Source organism: Danio rerio, chromosome 11, assembly GCF_049306965.1.
Source record: "Danio rerio strain Tuebingen ecotype United States chromosome 11, GRCz12tu, whole genome shotgun sequence".
Lineage (NCBI taxonomy): Eukaryota > Metazoa > Chordata > Actinopteri > Cypriniformes > Danionidae > Danio > Danio rerio.
In genome coordinates, this window is record NC_133186.1 from 34,829,982 (window position 1) to 34,855,100 (window position 25,119).

Genomic DNA, 25,119 nt, shown 5'->3' on the forward strand with positions numbered 1-25,119 from the left:
CGGAATACTGAATTTATATCTGACAAGAGCAGACTTTTATTTTATCCTCAGTATTCTTGATTAATTTATGTTCTGCAATTCGTAATTATTTTGTATATATTGAAGTTAAAATTAAATCTAACTTTAGTTTATATCTCGCAATTATGACCAGTTTATATGTCTTAATTTGGACTTTTTCCCTTTATTCTCAGATTTCCTAATTTAAATCTTACAGTCTTATTGATTTATTTTACATTTTTCCCCATTTAACTCCGAGGTAATAGTTTACATCTTACAATTCTGACTGCTATTGAACTCAGCTTTTGCCAATTATCCCAGAATTGCAAGACAAGAAAAGCTGACTAACTTATGAAGCCTCATTCAATTACGGATTTACGCATTAGACTTTGATATCCAGAAATATCCCTGTTCACTAATACTGCAATCAATCTCTCTCCATGCCTACTGAGTGTAATTAGACAATAATGAGGAAACTGCTTTATGCTGGATCTCAAACTATGTGTTGACCTCAGCAACTTATAGTCCATTAGACAGCAAATAGCTCACAAGGCTGCTATAATAAAGCCTGCCTTTCATTTCAGAGACTGAAGCGTTGCATGTACAGCCGTTGATGCTGATTTTTGTGTCTCAGGTAACCAGCAACACATATAACTGTGGCTATTGTAATTAAGAAAAACTGTACTAGCATAGCAAAATATTTATATTGTATACTACTCAGAGAATTATGTGAAGCATTCAAAATTAGTATGCCACATAACTTGTCATGTCGCATGTTTAATATAATATACAGACAATATATATTATTTTAAACTTGACAATTATAACAGACAATTTTCTTTAGGAAAAAAAAGAGACGTATTGCATTTTAATCCAATTTAGTGTCGAAATGTTTTGAGATTTGGAAGAGCAATTACATAATGTCAGTTGCATCACGGTGCATTGCATTGTGGGAGACATTATATACAGAATTTGTATCTTTTAATGCTGACTTTACATCTAACAATTCTGAGTTGTTTTTTCATTATTCATAGTTTATATCTCATAATGCTGACTTTTAATTTATGTCTTGGAATTATGACTTTTATTTTGTATTTTAAATGTCTGACTTTTATATATTGCCATTCAGACTTTAATTAAAATCTTGCAATTAAGACTTTTATCTTTATATTTTGTCCAAATTCAGCTTTTATCTTGCAGTTCTGACTTTTATCTAGATCTTGCAAGTGTGAGTTTTTTTTCTGATTTGAGTTTTCATCATGCAACTTCAGAATTTTGTCCTACTAATTCTAACTTTTATCAATTGCAGTTCAGACTTTGATAAAAAAAAATTGCAATTGATACTTTTATTTTTATATTCCGTTTAAATTCAGTTTTTCTTACAGTTCTGACTTTTAATTTGAATCTTGAAAGTTTTTTTTCCAAATTTAGTTTTCTTGTAACTTTCAATTTTCTCTTTAGAATTCTAATGCTGCATTTTGGAATTCTGACTTTTATTTTGTATTTTACATGTTTGATTTTTACACATTGCGGTTTAGATTTGATTAAAATCTTGCAATCAAGACTTTTATCTTTACATTTTTTCTAAGTTCAGTTTTTATCTTGCAGTTCTTACTTTTATTTTGCATTTTGAACGTCAGTTTTTTTTTTCTGAATTGAATTTTCTTGCAACTTTAACATTTTCTCCTTCGAATTCTAATATTGCATTAATTTAGTATCATGCATGTCTGACTTTCATATATTGCTGTGCAGACTTCGATTAAAATCTTGCAATCAAGAGTTTTATTTTAAATCTTTATATTCTCTCTAAATGCAGTTCTGACATTTATTTAGCAACTTTGAAATTCTCCTTAGAATTCTAACGTTGCATCTTGGATCTTGCGATTATGAACTTTATTTTCTACATCTCATCAAGATAAAGTTTTCTCACAAGAATTGCAGGAAAGACTAAATTGTAAAATGGTAACTGACTTAATTTTTTTCATTTATTTATAGCATTTCAAATGTACTGTATTGTATCATATCGTAGAGTACAGCAAATACTTTTCTTATTTTGCTTTTTAAAATGGATTTTCCTTTCTCTTCTCTTCACCCTTGGACTTGCAGCTCTTGGTTATTTCTATAGAAGTATTTGTCATGACTTACCTCTAATTTGGCTCAAGAAACCTGAAAAAAAAAAATCTGTGGTGCATCTGTGGACAGAGAGTAAGGAAAGCCATGCAAGAACGTTGAGTTCTGATATGGATTTAAAACCAAACCTTGGTGTACACCTGTTGTTCTGGGGTGTATTTGAAGTATGGTTGCATAATTGGAGGTTTAGCAGGTTAGTGGATCTATACAGACAAATCAGAGAGAAAGCTGCGCACGAAAGTTCATTTCAGAATTGGGCTTAATACCGAACCTAGAGGTACACTTATGGTATTGTGCTAAGTATACAGTATATTAAATCTGCTTTGCATATTTAGAGGTTCAGCATTCTGAATTGTCTTTAGAGATGCCTTTTACAACACACACACACATACAGTAGTCAACATTTAAAGTGGATCAAAATGGTTTATCAATATTCTCCGAAAACTCTTCAACAACACCCATTCTTGTCTTAAAATCCTTTTTGATAGACTTCAAATGTTGACTACTGTATATTTGCCTGATCTTACGAGGAAACGTAAGTATTTTACGTTTTGTCAGTTTAGTGGCTAATTGGTACAAATTCATATGAAAATGTACGATTTTATAAAGGAGGCGTGGCACCCAACCCCACCCCAAACCGTCATTGGGTGATGAGCAAATCATACTAAATTGTACGAATTAGATCATGTAAATTCATCCGAATTAGCCACTAAAGCAAAAAGTTGCGAATTGCCATGAGATTGCATTGGTGTATATGGTTTACAAGAACTCTCCATAGGCGTAATATTTTTTATACTATACAACCAGCCAATTCAAATGTTATCACTTGATTAAATGACCGTTTTAAATGGTTATCAGCTGATAGATATGGGCCTGTAGCACCCTTCTGCACCTATTTGTAGGCTCAGAAGGTTGTTATCATCCATACACATGGTTAATCAGCTATAGATCACATATGGCTGTGGCCGGAAGTTAACGAGAATTATTTATTAAATTTTCCAATAATTGTATTTTATTAACGTATACCCCAACTCACAGAAGGCCCCTACTGGCCCATATCTATCATCAGATAACCACTGATAACCCATTTATTCGAGTGATAACATTTGAAGCAGGTGATACAATACACAGGCCTTACAGTATATGGGTCTGTAGCCACCCCTATACTCCTTAACCCAGGGGTTACCAAACTCAGTCCTGGAGGGCTGGTGTCCTTTAAAGTTTAGTTTCAACCCTAATCAGACCCACCTGTGCTAGCTAATCAAGCTCTTACTAGGCTTTCTAGAAACATCCTTGCCGGTGTATTGAGGCAAGTTGGAGCTAAAATCTGCAGGACACCAACCCTCCAAGACCGTGTTTGGACACCCCTGCCTTAACACAACCCTAACAAGAAACCTGTGGTTAACTTCAAAAGAGCCCGTTAAGTATGATGTAAAGCATTTGAATGAAGAGTACACAAGTCATGTCCTTGTAAACAACCTTAAGAGAGTACAACTAGGTCATCCTCATTATACAAGATAAAATAAACATGTACACACACACAGAGACAGACAGAACAGACTAAGATAAACTTAATTAGGTTTAGATTAACTAAACATTTAATCATAGCCAAAGATATAAGAAAGAAGAAAACTGAGAAGAGCGACAAGCAGGGAAGTTATTTCAATCTGTGTGGCTTGAGGTTAAAGCACTCTTAAGAACCTCGATGTCTCTTGAAGGCGTTGTTGGTGTAAATGAAACAGACTGAACCGTGGCAGTGCGCTGATCAAGGAGAATCGGCTTGCAGAAAATAAAAGGTGCTCGTGTCACACACCACAGCCAGATCTGAGACGCAACCGCTGCGCTGTGTATTGTTATTTGTTGCAGTTGTGTCAAGTGTGTCGGCATGTCAAACTCATCACCACGTTTGAAAAAAAAAAAAAACTAATTTAGATATGAACACAGTGTGTCTCTTTCACTTTCTCACAACAAACTACTTTTTTTGCCGTCTCTTTTTCTCTACTGATAAACTCACGGAGTGGAAACTAAAGAATGGATGCAAATAAAGAAAGGAGAAAGTCTGGAAGTGCCTCCTTTGAAGCACAAAACAGAACAATGCATAAATAAATAAATAAAGGAACAAATAAATAAATAACAGAACAGACGCGATTGTGTCTTTACGGGAGATGAGAGAGGTGTTTTTTTTTCCCCGGCTCCCTGTGGAAGTTGTGCAGGGCGACCTGTGTTTAACGCACACCGCGGGCCAACGCTTTCTGATGACATAAATAGCCGATCATGAAAATAGTTTTCTTCCCCTTGGGTTTCTTCTGCTTCTTTTGTGATTGTGGCAGCTCATTTTAGTCACAATGCGGCAAAACTTTGGAAACATAACATATAACTGGAGTTCGTTTATGAGGACTGCTATTTCATTAAATTGCTGCGCCTGGGTTTAGATCAAATCCCAAAGTACACTGTGTAGGCAGGGCACCATTCTAATAACATAAATATACAGACGTATATATATTCATATATTCACTGTTTATATTCTCATTTTCCGTGATATGAGAATAGTGCACAGGGTCATTATGAGCATTATAAGCTAAACTGGATGAATAAAGCTACCAATACTGCTACAAATGAACTGTTTGGCATAGAAAAGACTCTAAAGGTTGTTTCAAAAGATTTAATTGCTCTATATTCGAAGCCTCTTTTGTTTTAGGTTGAAAATACGAAAACAACACACAGAGCAGATCATGAGTGAGAAATGCTAATCCTAAGTATAATTCATTTTTAATCTTAAAAAGTATTTATTCTTCTTTGTTAAATCTCACTGTCATCCTGGTCACATCACCAATTTAACCCATCTGTTTAACCTGTCCCATTTTGAGTGGAAGTTGAATCTGTGTTTTCCCACTACCTTAAAAATTAAATATCTTAGTCTGTAGTATTTATCTTTTCAACTCCTGTTTAATTCACCACCACCTAAATCTCACTCCTATCCGGGTCATGGCACCACTTTAACCCATATGTTCAACTTGTGGCATTTTGAGTGAAAGTTGAATATTCGTTTGAACAGTACCTATGATGTTAAAGACCTCAGCCTGGAGTATTTACTCGCATAAATCCTATTATATTCACCAACTCCAAAATCTCACTCCCATTTGGGTCACGGCACCAATTTAACCCATCTGTTCAACCTGTCTAACTTTAAATGGAGGTTGAATCTGTGTTTTTCCACTACCAAAGATGTTAAAGATCTTAGTCTGTAGTATTTATCAGCGCAACGTATGATTTATTTACCTACTCCTAAATCTCACTCCCATCTGGGTCATGACAATAATTTAACCCATATGTTCAACCTGTCCCATTTTGAGTGGTAGTTGAATTTTTGTTGGCACATTACTTATGATGTTAATAACTTCTATTACATTCACCTACACCTAAATCTTACTCCCCTCCGGGTCACGGCACCAATTTAACCCATCCGTTCAACCCGTGCCAATTTCAGTGAAAGTTGAATATTCGTTTGTGCAGTATCTGTGATGTTAAAGACCTCAGCCTTTAGTATTTACTTAGAAAACTCCTACTACTTTCACTTACCCTATATTTTACTCCCGTCTGGGTCATGGCACCAATTTAACCCTTCTGTTTAACATGTCCCATTTTTAGTGGAAGTTGAATCTGTGTTTTTCCACTACCAATGATGTTAAATACCTTAGCCTGTAGTATTTATCTGCACAACTCCTATTACATTAACCCCCATATGGGTCACGGCACCAATTTAACCACCTAATTTCTGCTCATCTTGCTTTGAGCAGGGTATTAATTCAATAATTGCATGGCTGTCACATCACTTACTCATCTGTTTTTGTTTATAGGAGTTTTTAAGTCTGGAAAATATCCATAAACCCAAACAATGGACATTTTTCGTAAAATGAGCAGCCCATAAACAATCTTTGTATTGTAAAAAGAAATTACACAAACTTTAGTCGTGTGTGGCTGTTTTTTAGTTTTCTTGTAGACAAAAACAAGTTGCTCAGCAAGTAGTGAACATGTCATGTAAGCAGTCTTTTCCAACACGTGTTTAAAACAACATAACCTGTCCAAATGCACAGCAGCGAGGCGAAGCAGAAAGCGAGAGCGGAAAAGTGAACCAAGAATGAAACCGAATGGAAATTAAACTCATAGAGTTTGAAGACTACTAAGGCATCAGTTGCCAAGTACAATATAAGCCCATGTATATTACAACACAACCATATATTAATTTAATAAAATACACAATATAGCTCTTGTACACGTAACAATTTGGCTCAAATGCACAGAAACTGCAGAAAAATCAATAAAAATATGTTGTTTTGATGTAAACACATTAAATTGGATACATTTTGCACATTAAAATGATATTGTGTATAAGTGACAATGTGAAGGGACATTTCCTTTTTTAAAATCTTTTTTTTTTTGTCATCGTTGTTGATCGAAAATCGAAACAGTGTCCTTTGCAGTTTAATAAATATCTTCAACTGCATTTTCATCCTGTGCGCACCCTCCTTTTTTTCTGAGATTAAAGTTTTTCCACCTTTGTTTTTTTTTACAAAATGTATAAATATTTTCATTGTTATCTGGACACTATACATAAGCTCATATATTTATATATATATTTATCTATATGTATATATAGATATATCTTTTCACAGTTGAGGAAAAATGTCCCTAATATACAAGAGAGTGACTGTTATAACTTAACGTCGGACACGTGGAGAGTCACTTTAAAAGTAGTGAAAAGCTGAAGACAGATGATCACAGAGGACCAATAAGTGAGAGTAACAGGTTCACCGTTCTGGAATGTTCCATATGTACGTATACATGGGGAGAGGACACAGTTTTACACGTGACTAGAAATGACAGGTGAAGAATGGTTACATTTCATAATCAACCCTCCCCACCCACCCGAAAGATTCACACCCACTTAAGAGTTTGCTGATATCGTTTGCACTTCTTATGCTGATATTACAAAGCCATTAAAAGTTAAAGAGAGAGTCTCTGTCTTGATGTGGTCCAACAATTCTGGGTGTCCGACGCACCCCAAACCCATTTGACTAGCGATTGTCAGAACAAACCATATTTCGTCCACCCCTTCCCCTTCATAAGTCCCTGGAGGAGAAGGATGGGACGCTCCATCTATGGGTCAGTGACAGAAAGACGTCACTTTAGGAAAGAGTTTGAAGCTGGTGGGCACTTGAAGAAGAAGAAAAAGCTCACAAGAAGCCAGAAGCAGCACCTTCTGCAACTCCAAAAGAAATTCCCTTGCCCCCAAAACACAACACGGCGTCCGGACGAACAAAAGCAAACAGTTTTTTTGCTCCTTATGTTTATTTGTCCAGGTCTTCAAGTACGCATGTTTTTTTTTTTGTCCTTGAAATATGTCCCGATCTCCACTCGCACTCTCTCGGAGAGCGTCTCGACTTGGTCCATGTTTCCTTTTGCTCAAAGTGCGTTTTATTTTCTGATGGGGGTGTTTTCATTTCCCCGACAATCCTGCAGGAGTTTGTCGATGTCTCTGACCACCTGGTCTGCGTCCATGGTGCTCCGTCCCATCTCTCCTCCACCCTGCTCTAAGACGCAGTCCATCTCCACCGCTGTCTCCTGGCTGATCCGCGAACGGGCTTCAGCCAGGACTTTAGCCACGGGATCAGAAGGAGGCAGTGTGGAGTAGCCCTGCTCTTTGTTCTGCTTGTTTGGGGAGATGTACTGTCCATCTGGGGGTCCGTAGTGGCTAGTGCTGGGTTTGCCTTCGGCTCCGTCGCCCATGCCTTTGGCCGAAGAGCACGGGGATCCTGTACTGCAGCCTTTGGTAGGGCTACATGAGGCAGATGGGACCTCCTGCAAGAGCGGGCTGAGGGCACGTTTAGTCTTTAGATAGGGTTTAACGTTGGCCACCAGGATGGTATGGTCCCGGCGCTCCTTTCCGAATGTGCAGAAAGTTTTTTTTCCATTGGGGTTGCAAACCGTTTCGTAAGTCTCAGTCTCCACAGCGACCGCCTCCATGCCAGCAGGGACGAAGAGGTTGGTGCGGTAGTCCGAACCCTCGGCTTGGGGAGTTCCTGCTCCTCCGGCGCCTGCGGGAAACTGAGGCATCCAACAACGGTCCGAGTGACCCAGCACTCGACACTCCTCCGTGCAGTTCAAACAATCCTCTTCTGGAAAGAGAAAGAGAAACTGATTAATTTAGCTGGAATTTTAGCAATAAAAATCTGACTAATTCTGAATAATCAATTTAGGGAAAGAGTCACAAATTAAAGGTGTTTCATCCCATTTGACACAAAATGAAAGATTATTTGTCTCAAATGAATAAATCTGTAATCAGTGCAAAACAGCTTGACATAACGTAACACTTGAGTCAGTGTTTTCTGCACCATTTTCAGCTGAGCTGAATCACCAGAGCCGCTTCAAACAAAATCCAAATTTATCCAAGTTGAGAATGCAAGCCTGCAGTCTAAATTGAAATTGGCAAGATTAAAAGACATGCGCACACAATAAAAGGAGTAAACTGATTTACATTCAAATAGACATGGGCTGTTAGAGGATTCTGACGGTATGATAACTTTGGATAAAAATATCAGTTTGACAGTATGATGATTACTGCTTTATATATATATATATATATATATATATATATATATATATGTATATGTATATATGTATTGTGTTCATAGGGGGAAATGTTATTGTTTTTTTACCCAGACGTAAAAACAAAATTATATATATATATATATATATATATATATATATATATATATATATATATATATATATATATATATATTTTTTTTTTTTTAATGTCTGGGTAAAAAAAAAAAACAAAACATTTTCCCCTATGAACACAATATATTATATTTTGTGAAACTTTTAAAATACTTTAGTGCAGTAAACATGTCAGGCTAAATAATTTAAATAAATCATTCACTTCTGCTGTCTTCATTAGTTTCATAAACACAGATTTCTTTAGAATTTAAAACAGCATTTTTGGATATCTTTTCTGCTGGAGATACTGTTGAAGTAAATGTAAAAAAAAAAAAAAAATTCTCACATATACTTTAGAAACAGTATAGCAGATAACGTTGGCAGTTAAAAACCTTGACTTTTCCAAACCGCGATATACCTTGAAATCTGTTATCATCCCACTACATTCAAATGACTTGTGTTTATACAAATGATGGTGCTTTTACTGAACCACTCATAAAGACTTAATCAAACTTTATTGTGGCTATTATTATTATTATTATTATTATTATTATTATTATTATTATTATTATAAATATAGACTTCTAATCAAACATTTTGGTCAGTAATTTTTTCAATTCAGCAAGAACACATTAAGCTCAAAAGTGACAGTAAAAACTTTGTTTTATCTGATAAGCCTGAAAACTAGAACCATTTCCTCAAAATATTCATTATTTTTAAAATTGATAGTAATACTTTTAAATGTTTCTTGAGCTCCAAATAATAATAATAATAATAATAATAAATTAGACTGATTTCTAAAAGATCACATGACACAAAATACTCATGATTTATGAATAATAAAGATTCAGTATTGCCATTAAAAGAAATAACGTATAAAAACAAAACTACAATAAAGTAGGAAACTGGGCTTTTTACATTCATTTTAAATGATAGGAAGAAAGGGCGGCATGGTGGCTCAGTGGTTAGCACTATCACCTCACAGCAAGAAAGTCACAGGATCAATTCCCGACTGGCATTTCTATGTAGAGTTTGCATGATCTCCCCGTGTTTGTTTGGGTTTCTTCCGGGTGCTCCGGTTTCCCCCACAGTCCAAAGACATGCGCTACAGGTGAATTGAACAAGCTAAATTGGACATAGTGTATGTGTGTGAATGTGAGTGTGTATGGGTATTTCCCAGTATTAAGCTGCAGCTGGAAGGAAATATGCTGGGTTTATTCTGCTGTGGCGACTGCTGATGAATAAACCCAACAGGCACAGGACGTCAACATGACGTTAGATTGACATTGCCCCCCAATGTCGTGGGGACATTGCTTTTTGATAGGAAATGAAAATCGGTTGATGTCAGAACCCAACGTCAGACAGACGTTGCAATTTAATCACTTTCCAATACAACCTAAAAACAACCAAATATCAACATCTAACAATGTTACAGCTTGACGTTGTGTGGACATTACCACTATGACGTCAATCAGACATTGGATTTTGGTTGCCATACCTGACGAGTAAATGTCACTATTTGGTGTCAATATGACGTTGATTTAAAGATGTTGGCTCGACGTTGGATTTTGGTCACTTTCCAACACAACCCAAAATCAACCAAATATCAACGTCTAATGATGTTACAGCTTGACATTGTGTGGATGTTGACCAATATGACGTCTATTAGGCATTGGATTTTGGTTGCCATACCTGACGAACACCAGATATCAACCATAAACCAACCAAATATCAACGTCATTTAACATTGTTATTGGACGTCAAAATACCATTGTCCTTATAGATGCTGGCAACGTAAATCTAACCTAATATTAACATCTTATGATGTTGTGTGTGTACTGGGAAGGGACAAAGCTGAAGGAAATTGAATGATAAAAGAAAGAACTTTTGTGAAACACCAGAAACTTACCCAACATCCTACATTATATAAACTCATGCTTCAGGCTCTCACAGAAGAGAATGGAAGCTATCTGGCTAAATAAGTGAGTTTTCTATGAACATGATCAAAAAGATGGCAGAGAATTACCCCGTTCTCTTCCATCATGCTCATGCATTCTATAATACATCCTCACCCCTCCTCTGAGCAGAACAACAACAGCTCAGTTTTGGCAAAAAGTGTGGCGCTGCAATCATAAATTTATGTCACTGGGCTTTGAAGCTATCCCAAAGCAGCCCTGCCATATCACAGAGCCAAGTGTCTAGTGTGTGTGCGTGTATGTGTGTGTGCGTCTTCCCTCCTTTCATCTCAGCTCAGAAGAAACCACATTTTGGATTATTGTGGGCTGTACTGATGGTGTGTCAAATGGGTGCAGGATTGTAGAGAGGATAAAAAAATAATGTATTTTAAAATGGGAAATGAAAGAAAGAGAGGAAAAAAAAGAACAAAAGGGAAAACATGAAAAATGAAAGTTTAAAAAAAAACAAGGCGAACAGGAAAGCACAGCTGCTGTCCTGTGAATATAAAAGAGCTCAGGTAAAGCTGAGACCCGGGTCACAAACATGCACAGACCTCACACACCGGGACCCGTGCCATCGGTTCTATGTGCGTTCGACAAGAGAAGGGCAGTGATTTAAGCAGAACAAACAGAAGTCTTCCATCTATATTTAATTGTTTGATGATGTCTGTCTTTTGGGAGAGCAAAACAAGGAAACACAAACAACCTCATGAATTTATGAGAAGAAACATTTTCAATAATCTAGCAGTCATCACTCGCTCGTTTAAGACCCCAAAAAGTGTTTTGGAATAACAGATGAGATCAGGAAACAGCTCTAGCATCAACAGAGAGATGAGCTGCATGTAACTTATAGATTTCCTGAACGCTATTAATCTCTCCTTCCCCTCAAATGCTTCATGATCAAGTGAAATGATCCTTTTTGTACATTTGCCTCTTTTCCCTCTATTTAGCATTGCTATTTACATTATTTATTATATATATATTTTATTTTTCTTTTTTATTTATTTACTTATTTTCCATTTATTTATTTTCCTTTTATTTATTTGTTCATTTATTTTCTATTTAATTTTTTCATTTCTTTATTTATTTTTCATATTATTTATTATTTATTTATTTTCCATTTATTTATTTATTTTACATTATTTATTTATTTATTTTTCTTTTTATTATTTATTTATTTTTTATTTATATAGTATTTATTTATTTGTTTATTTTCCAGTATTTATTTATTTTTTCTATTTTATTTATTCATTATTTTTCTATTTTATTTATTCATTTTTTACTATTTTTATTTATATTTATTTATTTATTTTCCATTTATTTATTGTTTACTTATTATTATTATTTTTTTATTTATTATTTAGTTATTTATTCATATTCAGTTTTATTTATTTATATTTAGTTTTATTTATTTATTATATCAGCAAAAATAAGATCAAAGTTTTTTCTTTATAAGGTCCACTTTTTTCTATTACGCTAAAATCATGCACTGAAAAAAATCCTTGTTGTTGTCCTACATTTTAAGCTGAACAAATCAACTTTATGAGTCCACTGAACTTATATTATGTTAAAGTGACTTGAAACAGCTTGTGTAACTTATAAAAATTAAGTTAGAACATGATTAACTTAGTTTGATAAGTTACAATAACCTAAAACATACACTTTTAGGACTAATTGATCATATGATGTTTTACAATGATCTACTATATTTCGCATTGCTTCTTTTTTCCCTTTCACTGAAATGAACAATAGGACACGGTAATTCATAAAGCCAGTTAACGTTTGTGAGCATTATTTTTCAGACAGATGTACTTATTTTCCATGGATGACATTTACAACGCGCATCGAAACACAATCAGGATATTCAGACTACAGATCCTTCTGCTTATTCAGTAAAAGTGCATCAATTCTCTGCGCTAAAGTGTTCATAGTTAAATTGATATCGGTGTTTACTTTCGCAGTGTTGTAGCCAATCGGTTTTCTTTCTTCAAGGCCTGGCGTGTATAAATGATGACCACTTGACCTTATTATCATCATTAATCATATTTTAAATTGCTCTTTCAGATGTTTCTCTGCTAAAGGCCAAGCCATGTCATGAAAAATGATCCTCTGCAACTCGGCTCCAGAATCCCTATTGTTCCAGATTTCACTGTGTGTGTGTGTATGTCTGGCCAACAAAAGCCTATCCCTGGGGTTTCCTTTGGTTTGTTTCTGGTCTGTGGGGTTTCTGTTAACCTTGAAAAAAGTTTTCCAACTCCCCTACCCATTCTCAATGGTAACGGTACACTGCACCTGCCTCTCCTGAGGTCAAAATATGTCATTTGAACACACACACACACTCACACAAAGACATCTGTGGTGCATCTGTGGACAGAGAGAAAGGAAAGCCATACAAGAAAGTTGGATTTAAAACCAAACCTAGGGGTACACCTGTTGTTCTAGGGTGTGTTTAAAATATGTGTGCATATTTGGAGATTCAGCAGGCTACATTTTGACTAATCAGAAAGAAAGTCATACACGATTGGGCCTAAGATCAAACCTAGGGGTACATATATGGTTTTGTGCTATATATTAAATCTGCTTTGCATATTTGGAGGGTCAGCATGCTGCTTCGTCTTCGGGGACGCTTTTAACAAGAGTGTGAGAGGACAGGGACAAGTACCATATAAGAGGGGAAAGAGGGAGCTTGACATTTAGCATGTGGTGCTCTTGTGTTGTGTGAGAGGAAGACAAGGGCTGGTCCTGAGTGGCACAAACTAGCATGCGTGACAAGGTGAGGAAGAACATGCTGTCCACTTTAAATAATGAGATCCACACACACACACACACACATACACACAGTGTCCTCGTCAGATCAGTGCAGGTTTTGAATCTGAGCTGCTTTCACTATTTTTTGCAGCTGTTTATCTTCTCTAAACATAAAGCGTGGGTTTGCATGCTAAACAGTGTCTGTGCAGGAATATCTTTTTACTTCCATTTCACCTTTAGACACAAGACTAGCAAAACAAACTGTCAGTGGTCTAAATAAAGGACTTTATTAAGTCAGCAAGGGAGATTTAAATTGATCAAAAGCTAGATAATTATTATCAGTGTTGCCGACTATTTTCATTGGAAAGGCGCTAATCTCTGTCTAAAACGTAGCTAAATGTCGCTAGATTATGTCATACGTCAATTTGCATATTACTGACATCATTATGTCCAACTGTTTCTGTTTATTTAACAGCCTGTGGTTAATAAAGGGGTATTTATATTTGCACTATGCTTTATGTATGCATGTCAATTGAACTAAATTCAATACCGTCTAAATACAGTATATCAGTATAGATGTGTAGTGAATTTGCAGTAATCTCTCAGACACAATAAACTCAGATAAATTCATGAAACTCTAAATAAGATATCTGTGATTGTGAATAAGTAAAGAATAAACGGTCAAATGAAATTGTTGAATAAAAAACAAAGAAGGCGCAGATCGGTTTGACTGTACCAGGAAAATACCTCACACTCGCGGTGTTAAATCATTTGCTGAGAGGGGCAGACGCCATCACCCGAGGCTTGTGGAGAAGAGTATGAATGGTACAGTACGGACACATGAGGGTCTACAAAAACCTCAAATAACAGCCACAAAAGTCTCTAGATTCATCGCTAGTCACTTTTTTGAAAATTTGTCGCTAGGGGGGTCTGAAAAGGTGGCAACACTGTTTATTTTATACAAGTGTATTTTACTCTTTTTTTTTTTCTTTTTTTTTTTTAATAAACGATGTGCACTTGAACACATTTCAGCTTTTCTTAAAAATATAATAATTTTCAACTATTTACAGACTGGATTAAATTAATCTTTTTTTTATTTTAAAATCCATCAGGGCTGCTCAATTATGGGATTAAAAAACATAATCACAATTATTTTTGGTCATAATTGTAATCATGATTATTTAAAACAATATACAGTTGAAGTCAAAATTATTAGCCCTCCTGCTTTTTTTTTTTTTTTTATAAATATTTCAAAAACAGATTTAGAAATTATTTGCAGTATTTCCTATAATATTTTTTTTCTTCTAGAGAAAGTCTTATTTGTTTAATTTTGGCTAGAATAAAAGCAGGCTTAAAAAAACTATTTTAAGATCAATATCATCAGCCCTTTTAAGCAATATATATATTTTTTGATTATCTGCAGAAGTAACTACTGTTATGCAATGACTTGCCTAATTACCCCAACTTGCATAATTAATCCAATTAAGCCTTTAAATTGCACCTTAAGCTGAATACTAGTATCTTGAAAAATATGTAGTTAAAATTACATGCTGCCATCATGACAAGGATAAAATAAATCAGTTATTAGAAATTAGTTATTAAATCTATTATGTTTAGAAATGTGTTAGAAATCTTCTTGCCATTAAACAGAAATTAAAGGGAAAAAGGGCCGCTAATAATACAGGAGGGCTAATAATTTAACTGTATTTACAGTTTTTTTCCTCCCTGTAAATAAGGAAAGGGAAATAAATACAATAGAATAAAAATATGAAACAAGCTGTGCTTTAACCATCTTCCCTGTAAGTGAAAAACTTTAATTATAAGTAGCTACAAAAGACGTTCAGTCAATAGCAGTGAGTGATTTTGTCCTTTTGTTGTTTGATTAATGATAAAAACAGTCGGCAGCAGGAATATTGCGTGCTGTCACTTTAAGAACAGTACGGTTCTGATTTATGGTTTCACTTACACATGTCTTTTGATCCTCAACTCGTTTGTTTATTAAATAAATGAGGGTTAATGTGAATAATCACTGAACACTGCGTTTTGACCCAAATTTGCATGTATTTGACCATTAAAGTGCTTTTATTAGGATGACTAGACGTGTGTTCTGAAATCGAATTGAAATCGAAACTGAATTTCAATTAATTGCGCAGCCCTTAAATCCATCAAAAAAGAGCTCTGTTGTTTTGAATGATGATAATATTTCACTGTTTTACTGTATTTTTCCCATGAGAAAAGCTGCCTAGTTGAACATAAAATGTCTCATTTCATCAAAATCATCTAAAAACCATACCAACCCCAAACCTTTCAAACAGCACATCAAGTTGAAACAAACAACTGAAATATGTAGCCAAGCAAAGGAAGCAAGCAAACCAGACTTGCCTTCTCCAGCATGTTCACGACCAACTGCTTGTTGAATGGAGGCACAATAAAGCATAAATAATCCACGCTGACACATCTCCATGCAGCCAGTGAGGAGGAACCAATCCTTCAATAGATTATTCATGCCTGGGTGAAACAGGTGACCTTGAGTCTTGGCAGGGTCGCCATGACTAACAATAAGACATGTGACACCGACTGAGGCCACTAATTCGACGCCAGATCTAAAGCAGGAGGCACGGTGTGAATTATTGCCACCCCCAATGCTCCTCGCACAGTCAGCACACAAGGTTACAAGCTGTTTTGGGGACACTTTTATATAACTGTATTGTATGACTGGCTTGTATTTCCTGACAGTTCACGCAAGGGTCTGTTTTCTGAATGACTGTATGATCAACTGTATGATCTCCTCAGGTCAGGAAGAAGTTCTTGAAGACCCTCCAAATGGAAAAAGTTCATACATAACTAACAATACCCCTACACTCTCAGAAATAAAGGTACACGAGCTGTCACTGGTGTGGTAACTTTTCAAAAGGTACATATTTGTACTTAAAGGGTCCATATTGGTACCTCAAAAGAATATATTAGTCCCTAAAATTTTTAAAAGGGAACACTTTTGTACCTTCTAGGAACTAATATGTACCCTTCGAAGTATTAATGTGGACCTTTAAGGTACAAATTTGTACCTTTTGGAAAGGTACCACCCCAATGACAGCTCGCTTACCTTTATTTCTGGGAGTGTATCAGTCATAGGCCCTATTCAGAAGCCTATCAACCTGCTCTATGCATTGATATGGCAATTTGATGACCTCCAAATACTGTATGCAAACATTCATTTATTTTCCTTAAGGTTAGTCTCTTATTTATTAGGGGCCACCAGTGGATTGAACCGCCAACTATTTCAGCATATGTTTTATGCCCTTCCAGCTGCAATCCAGCCCTGGGAAACACCCACTCACTCTGGCATTCAAACACACTCATCCACTACAGCCATTTTAGATCATATAATTCACCTATAGTGCATGTTTTTGGATTGTGGGGAAAACCGGAGCACCGATTTGATTTTAGGCCTGATTCAGAATTAAATATTCGTCCATAGCTTTCTTCTTTCTTTGTCCACAAATGTATCTCAGATGTTCCTTTTATGTGTGTGTGTGTTCAAAAGACATATTTTGACCTCACAAGAGGCAGGTGATGATCCGAAGCAGGAGGCACAGTGTGAATTATTGCCACCCCCAACACTCCTCACGCAAAGTCAGCTCACAAGGTTACAAGCTGTTATGGGGACACTTCATTATAACCGTATTGTGTGACATGCCTGTGTTTTTTCTGACAGTTCACGCACAAATCTTTATATCGAATGGCTCAATGGTCAGCTCATCGGCTGCTCTGCAAGAATGTCAAATCAACTGTCCAATTATTATCGCAAGCAGAATCTCCGTATCTGTGCACCATTTACGGGATCCATAGACTTGAGTCTGAAAATGCGAGACTTCTGCTAGCACACCGCTCATCAAGCTAATGATGTGTGTACGACAAATCTCATTTTACTTTGCGGAAGTCCCGAAGGCAATGCAGCATACCCGAAACAACGCCACATTTAAGTGACAGTCCTAACAGAAGGTCAGCTCATTACATATTCACTACTTCCCTGGAAAAAAAGGAGCTGAGATGTCATATATTGTGACTATAGTCACGCCTGAAAGGATTGTAGATACGGCATGGCTTGCTTAACAATGCCTTAAGGTTTTGATCTATTCACAATATTAGCACAACCTCTCACTTTCCAATGATATTTTCATTATAATCCTGGAATTAATATCAAGCTGTTAGCAATTAGATTGTAGAGGTGACTGTGTATATTGAAATCATTAAAATGCATTGGGATCATGGATATGAGAAATAAGGATTGCCAAAAATGCTTATATTTGACTAACAATCACGTTATAAAATGTCATCATAACTTCAGTTATGCAATATAGTTTAATTATTGTCATAAAGTTATACATATTCCATCAGTTTCTTACTTCTACACTGCAAAAAGCAATTGGTTGAATTTACTTAAAAAATAAACTTGAATAAACCCATTAGTTTTTAAAGTGATTATTTGACTCCACTTAAAAAGTGAGCAATCTATGGAGTCAATCTAGGGCCATATATACTTGCAAAATTAAAGAGTTGTGCAAACAAAAAACTAGGTATTAAGCAAAAAACATTTTTATAAAATAATTAATGCAAATCTCCAAAAATTGCAAAGTAATTTTTTTTGAGAAGTAAAAATGAATTTTGTTAACAAAAATAAAGAACGCCAAAAGGAAAACTAAGTTTTGAGAAATAAAAAATAAATTTGCAAACAAAAAACATAAAAAGCAATAAAAAAAGCTATATATATATATATATATATATATATAGAGAGAGAGAGAGAGAGAGAGAGAGAGAGAGAGAGAGAGAGAGAGAGAGCATATAGAGCATTGCCTTTACAAAAAAATGTCCAGTCAATAGCAATAATGCTTTTCTTTTTATTTGCTTTTTTGAGTTTCAGTTTTTGACCCTGATTTGACAAGGGGACAGAGTCAAGGGAAAGACAGGCCCGAACCTGCATTTTTGGAGATTTGCATTTATTTATTTTTTTTTATAACAATTAATTTTTGGTTTGTAAAACTTTCTTTTCTTTTGCAAGTATATATGGCCTTAGATGACTTTACAGTGATCTTGTTGCTTAAAATGGTTTAAAAAAAGGAAATATGTTTCAAAAACTCAACTCAAAAAAAGTCAGCTTTTGCCTTTAAGGCAGTGGATTTACTGACTTTAGGAAGAGTATCTAATTACTTTAGAAAATGTATATTTTATTTTATTATATTTATTTTTGCCATTTTTCTTTAATATGGTGTCATAATCACCAGTGATCTAGAATTTGCAGATTTGCTGAAGAACTACAAATCTGTCGCTTGAACTTCAGATCCCATCATGCACTTCACTTACAGTAACCAAGACTCTGCATCAATGTGTCTGTCTGCTGTGTTTATATTCGAGTTTATATATGAGTTCACCTGCTCACTCCTGTCCTTGAAGGAGGCTTCAGGCTTGACTGAATCTGGAATCTGGGCCAGGTGTGTGAGTGATGTGCATGATGGGAGTTGTAGTTCAGTAAGTAACTAAGTGAGTAAGTAAACTTTATTGTCCTTAACAGGAAATTTGTTATTGTCATCACCATATTGCTGCAGACATATATAAAAACAAACAACAAAAACAATACAAAATACCGTAAGTACAATAATTATAATGATAATTAAGATAAACTACCAGAGGGAAGCAGTTCATAATTTAGATACAAAAAAAAATGAGTTGGATCATTTAGAATTCTTTCCACCTCTTTAAGTCTTTAAGAGGTGCATCAGATTTACACTGTACAGATAGGTTGCCAAACCACGCTGTGATGCCATACCTGCCAATGCTTTTAAGATAAGCTTTATAAAACAACATCATAAGCTTCTTGTTAACTCCAAAGAGAAGTAACCTCTGTAAAAAATACAATCTCTGGTGTAAACAAGAAAAAAACTCATTCTATGTGTGTTTTCCATGTGAAAGAACTGTCAATTTAAATGTCAATGTAAATTGACAGGTGTGTAGTTTTCCAGTGATCCGCCCAGGCTAGATGGCTGGTGATCACGGCATAAAGGATGTCATTGAAATTATTTTTCAATCCTTTTTTTTTTTTTTAAACAAATAGACTTTATTGCTCACTGCTATCCTCTCAGACTCATGAATTTACCACTGACTATTCGTCTAAAATCTTGCCATTAAACATTGTGACTGACCACATTAGTTTGAGCTAGGATGGCCCAGTTGAACACTGAATGCTGTCTTGCCAGTCTAATGAGCACAGACATAATGAACATGTTCCTCGTCCTCACCCTCAATTCATTCTGACCCAGAGAAACTTCCCTTTGAGCCTGAAAGGAGACAGCAGGGAGAATTCAGGCCACTTAAGAGTTTGAAGCCATTTAACAAACACCTCATGCTCACAGTTAAAGAGAAAGCTTTCAAATGCCAGCCGTTATGTCTTTTCTCACTCCAGAAGAATTTGGGTATCTGGTTGCCCTATTTGATTCTCCAGCTGGGAAGGAGAATGAAGGAGACGGAAAGAGAAACAGATAGTATATTCTGACTCGGTGCATTAAGACCTCCTGCCAAATCTTTTATTAGCAAGTCGTTTTTCAGTGCCTGCTTTTTCAGTTCTTCCTGCTTTGCTTGGTTCACAATGGTCAGTGCCAACATCGCAATCTCTCAATCTGCTGTACGCCACCAGCAGGCGCAAAACCAACATTGGCTGAAAGTCCAAGATAACATTAATACATCTGCCTTCATGTCATAATTAAGAAACATCATCAGGCCAACAGGCAAAAGGAAGTAGTCAATTAAAATCATAGGGGATAAGGGCTAAAATAAAATAAAATAGAATAAAATAAAATAAAATAAAATAAAATAAAATAAAATATTTAATCATTAAAGCTACCAGTGTGGTTAATACAGATAATTAAATGATCAATAATAATGCATCATGGCCAAATTAAATTTTTGGTTTTAAATATTTAAGGATCTATTATTCATTATTTGTATGACAATGCACACAAAGCATAAAATAAAATAAACAAATAAAAGATCATACAACTATAACAAGAAACATTATTAAACATGTTTACATTGTTATATTATGGACAACAAAAATGCATAAAAATAATAATAATAATAGCAATAATAATTGACAATATTAATAATTATAAATCAAAATAAATAATAATAATAATAATAATAATTATAATAATAACAAACAAACAAACAAATAAATAAATAAATAAATAAATAAATAAATAAATAAATAAATAAATAAAACTAAATTAGATTTAATAAAGTTAAAATAATAACAACAACAACAATAATAATAAAAATAATAATAAAAAATAATAAAAATGATAATAAATAAAATAATAATAATAATAACAACAACAACAACAACAACAACAATAATAATAATAATAATAATACAATAAATAAATGTCATATTTATATTCAAATATACCACAGTAATATTAAAGGCTTTTATAACTGATCATCATTGAAGATGTTTCACAATCAAATTTAAGTATAAGGTGTATACCACTTTCAATATTAATGAAACTATAAAACTATAATGAACTCTCCCCTATTTATGACAATATGAATGAAAATAAAATGCATAAATAAATTATCAAATGAATTAAAATGAATAGTAAAAAGCCAATACTCTTTAGAGCGTCACATCAAACATAAAATAAGATGCTGACATGTAGTGGTGCATGTGATGAGTGAAGTGTACTATTTGGACAGGTGTGATGTTGGGGGTGATGTTGAGTGAGGGCACATGACAGGGCACAGTCTCAGTTGAGTGAGGATCAACACAGGCTCAGTGTGGACAGTGTGGTTGGTCTGCTCAGCGTGAGCAGGGCAGCATCAGAGTCTCACACCTGTGCCCCGGCAGACTGAGGCGCAGTTGTGTGTGTATGTTCTAAGTGTGTGTGTGTGTTGTCAGCCTCATACCTTAAAGGGCAGCTGAAACAGGCCTCGAGGCCTCTTGACAGACTGACGCCGCACCTGTGAGCATGTTTATTTCACCATAAATCTCTCACTTCTGCTCAGGTTTAATATTCGACAATAATATATGCCAATGAAAGCTTGCTTACTAGCATTGATAATTCCCTGAAGAACTTATTAACGTTTATGGAATCTTTCCATTTAACAAAAAAAAAGTTCTTTATAGTTAGAAAACACATTAGAACACATTTTGGATTAAAGGGTTCAGGACACCTTGGAGTTCTTTTTTTTTTTGAGATTTTAACAGATTTGTGTGTGTTTAGCATCAGTTAAGATGACGTTAGTACCTGTTGGCTTTAATAGTGGATAATTTTGAGCTTTTCTCAGCTATTTCCATCTTCCGGGTTTAAAATAATATTTGGGGTGGGATCAAAATCGGTGATGTAGCACGAATATGCTAGTGAAGTACAGACACTTCGGTTTCTCATCATTATTCTTATCCTATGGAAAGACCCTGCTTCTTAATTATTCATGAGAGCATGTGCTTTCTGAAGGCAAGGCAGACCTGCCAAGCTGTGAGACCCAATGACTGGGTGATTTCGGCGTATGTGTTTGTTTCCATGATCCACGGAATTTGTTGTATGTTTTCCCCTGCGATTCTGTCAGAGCCGATACAGCAAAGCTGTTGGTTTGCAGAAAGCATTTTAGTGGAGAGATCTGTATGAGAATTGGAGAATGGCGGCCTTTGTCTTTTATCAGTTGAGTTTGTTACCATTCAGACACATCAACTATATCCGTGCTGCTGTGTTCGTCATTTGTTTAAAATCCTCCAGATTACCGGCAGGGTTAATGGTTGGAATAGACATGGCAAGAGACCTGCTGCACTGCTATGCACTGTGTCTCCATTCAGACCAGGGGATTGAGAAGGAGAAGTCCTTCTCATTTATAGTGTTTAGGATTATCTTTATAATGATATAACAAATTGTGGTTATGTGGTTATGAAATTATGAATAACAAATGTAGCAGGACATTTAATTACTTACTGTTAATTTCCTTGGATTTTACCTTTATAAACTGTAAAATCATGGGTCGCCTCAGGGTTTGTGTCTCATTTTGTGAGCCAGCTGACAACAGTTGTTTGCTCGTCTCTTTTTTTCCCTGCTCTGTCGGCCATGCCCTCTCCTCTCTCTGCTCGCAGTGCTCCACGCCCATCTCAGAAAATTCTGAGGTAGACTTAAATCAAAAGAGGGGGGTTTCATGGTCCTTTAAGGTTGTTCACATTATGCAGTCTGGTGTGAAAGGTTTCACAGTCCTAAAAAATAAGGCCTCTAAAAGTCTAACTATTTTGCAAACAGTTTTTAAAAGAACCATTTTGGATACGTTTATATCACGATGATCTAGCCAAAACTGAAACATTTGTTTTTTTCTTTTTTGCATTTAAAAAAAATGTTTCAAAAATTATCCATATTTACACATACTATATCTGTGAAAAGGGGCAAAAATGCTGTACTGCATATGTCAGGCCAGTATTTTGCGCTGTCACCTTGTTAGTAAACAGTATTAATAGTGACCCAGAAGTGACAACGTGCCACCGGTGGCTTGGTGCTCTTCTGTGTCTATTTGTCAAGATGTGTCTCCATTTCTGCTTGTAATGTGAAGTAAATCCTCAGTTTGCTCAACACGTATTAAGCATGCAAATAACATCACTGTTTTCAAAGGCTTTTGTTTTCAGGTGTTTACGTGGACTCTTAATCAGAGTATTGTCTTAATCATATTAAAATCATATTAAAGTATTGGTGTCTATGTAAACGTCTCCAGTGTTCAACTCACCCAAACTTGTAAGGGCTCTGTAAACTTAGTTTTGCGAAGAAGCATTTTCTGTATGCACATACATCAAAAGCAAGTGTGCTATGACTCATGCTTATTGACAATGGAAGATGATTTACAGTTAGTCAAGTCAGAAATCCAACCACTGATTTGCATGTTGTCCTCACAGAAACAGGCTCAGCCATCACACTGAAACAGGGAAGCTGTATATATATATGTATGTTTCAATGTAATTAATGCTACGCTTTTTTGATATTGGACAAACTTGAGGGGCATGTCCTAAAAGATTGAAAACCCAGCCTTTGGGGGTTCACGGTAATGCCAAATAAGATCTATTTTTGGCTCCCTGTAGAACTTTTCAGTTCACTATGCCAAAAAAGAAAAATTTTGGTTTTTAAAATAAACGATTGGGTGGACAGTTGTTAGCAGAATCAGACTAAAGAAACAAGTTTTAAGATTGTAGAGCATTATTGTGAAAACCTCCTTTTGGAGTCTTTTTTTTGTGCACCTATGCTGTTTTTCTGAAGTTCAGACCAGTTGGGAGGGCTGGTATTGCAGCAAATACCAATGGACTCCAGGGAGGCTCATCGACAAGCCTCCTGAGAAACGCCAAGGGAACGCAGAGACGCTTTAACTAAGCCAAGGACAAATGTCTTTCGATCAAACGCTGCTTTTCATTATGCATTCTCAGCTGAGCAGCAGGCAGCTAATGCCTGGTTAAGTTGCTGTAAGCCGAGGCCTCAGGGTAACTCGCCGAAGGAGACGAGTCCAAACAAACACACAAAGCCCAATCAATGGCCATTCACACGAGGACCTCCTTGAAGACGGAACTTGGCGAAATGAGACAAAAGTGCATGAAGAGAAGAGAAGGAGAGAGCTCGGCGAGAGATGTTTTTCTCCTGGCGCAGCAGGAGCTCTACGCGGGGCTTACGGGCCTTAGCGCTCACCTGCGGGGGAAAGATCTGTTGGCCTTTCAAAGAGAATGTGCTAACCTTCACAACACACACTTGAAAGAGACTTTGAGGGTGGAGGGCCGGGGCTGCTTTTATAGATTGTTGGATGTCGGGGTTTTCAACAAAAGCGAACTCGGTTGTGTAAGTGTTCCAGTGTGGATTTAGATGGGGTGGAATTAGCTCTATTACATGCTGTATAGTTTAGTGTGCTTTTGCGATTCACCCTGAGTGTGTTTACGTGTTTTTCTGGCTGACGACTAGTTTCTAAAAGCTTCCCAAATGATTCACCTGCATCGTCAGGCTCTTCAGCAGTGAAAAAAAAGGCATCTCACATCTCAGCATCTTTGATCTGTCACTTTAGTTGACAATACACATACTTCAGTTTGAGCTCACACTATATACAGTAATAATACTAATTAGGGATGCACTGAATTTTCAACATGAGCCCAAAAAAAAATCACTGTTTTTCACTCCCCTTCCGGCATGCCACAGTCAGAGTTCAAAATAGCTCTGTGTAAATGTTCTAGCTCTGTGGATATTTCGCTCAAGTAAACAAAGCTTACAAAATCTGTAAAAAATGCTGGGTTACACATAATCGAGTTGTGTTAGGACTACTAAAAAAATCAAGAATTGTGTTGTTTCAGCTTAATTTAAATAAGTATGTTGTACAAACAGGAAATGTCCAAAGTCTGAAAAACAAACTCTGAGTGTAAACAATGCTGGATTCGATTAAGTTAGAGTTTACTCTCACTAGGGTCTCCAAACCATGCCCTGGCAAGTTTGCCCTCCATTTCCTTGTTTGTTTGACAAGTGTGAGTGCTCTGAATCATGCCTGGGCG

At 35.8% G+C, this 25,119-nt stretch overlaps 1 protein-coding gene across 3 annotated transcripts in view; it reads right to left on the reverse strand.

Moving 5' to 3' along the window:
- Window positions 1-6,345: 6,345 nt before the first annotated feature.
- pcdh17 (protocadherin 17) overlaps window positions 6,346-25,119 on the reverse strand; it is a 148,094-nt gene continuing 129,320 nt past the window's right edge. Inside the window, exon 5 of one of the 3 annotated variants that reach the window (XM_005155856.6) lies at window positions 6,346-8,303. In XM_005155856.6, coding sequence (XP_005155913.1) covers window positions 7,603-8,303 — 701 coding nt within the window. In that variant the 3' untranslated portion in view covers window positions 6,346-7,602. The remainder of the gene's footprint in view (window positions 8,304-25,119) is intronic. The other 2 variants (XM_073915999.1, NM_001160822.1) reach the window with 2 other exon arrangements.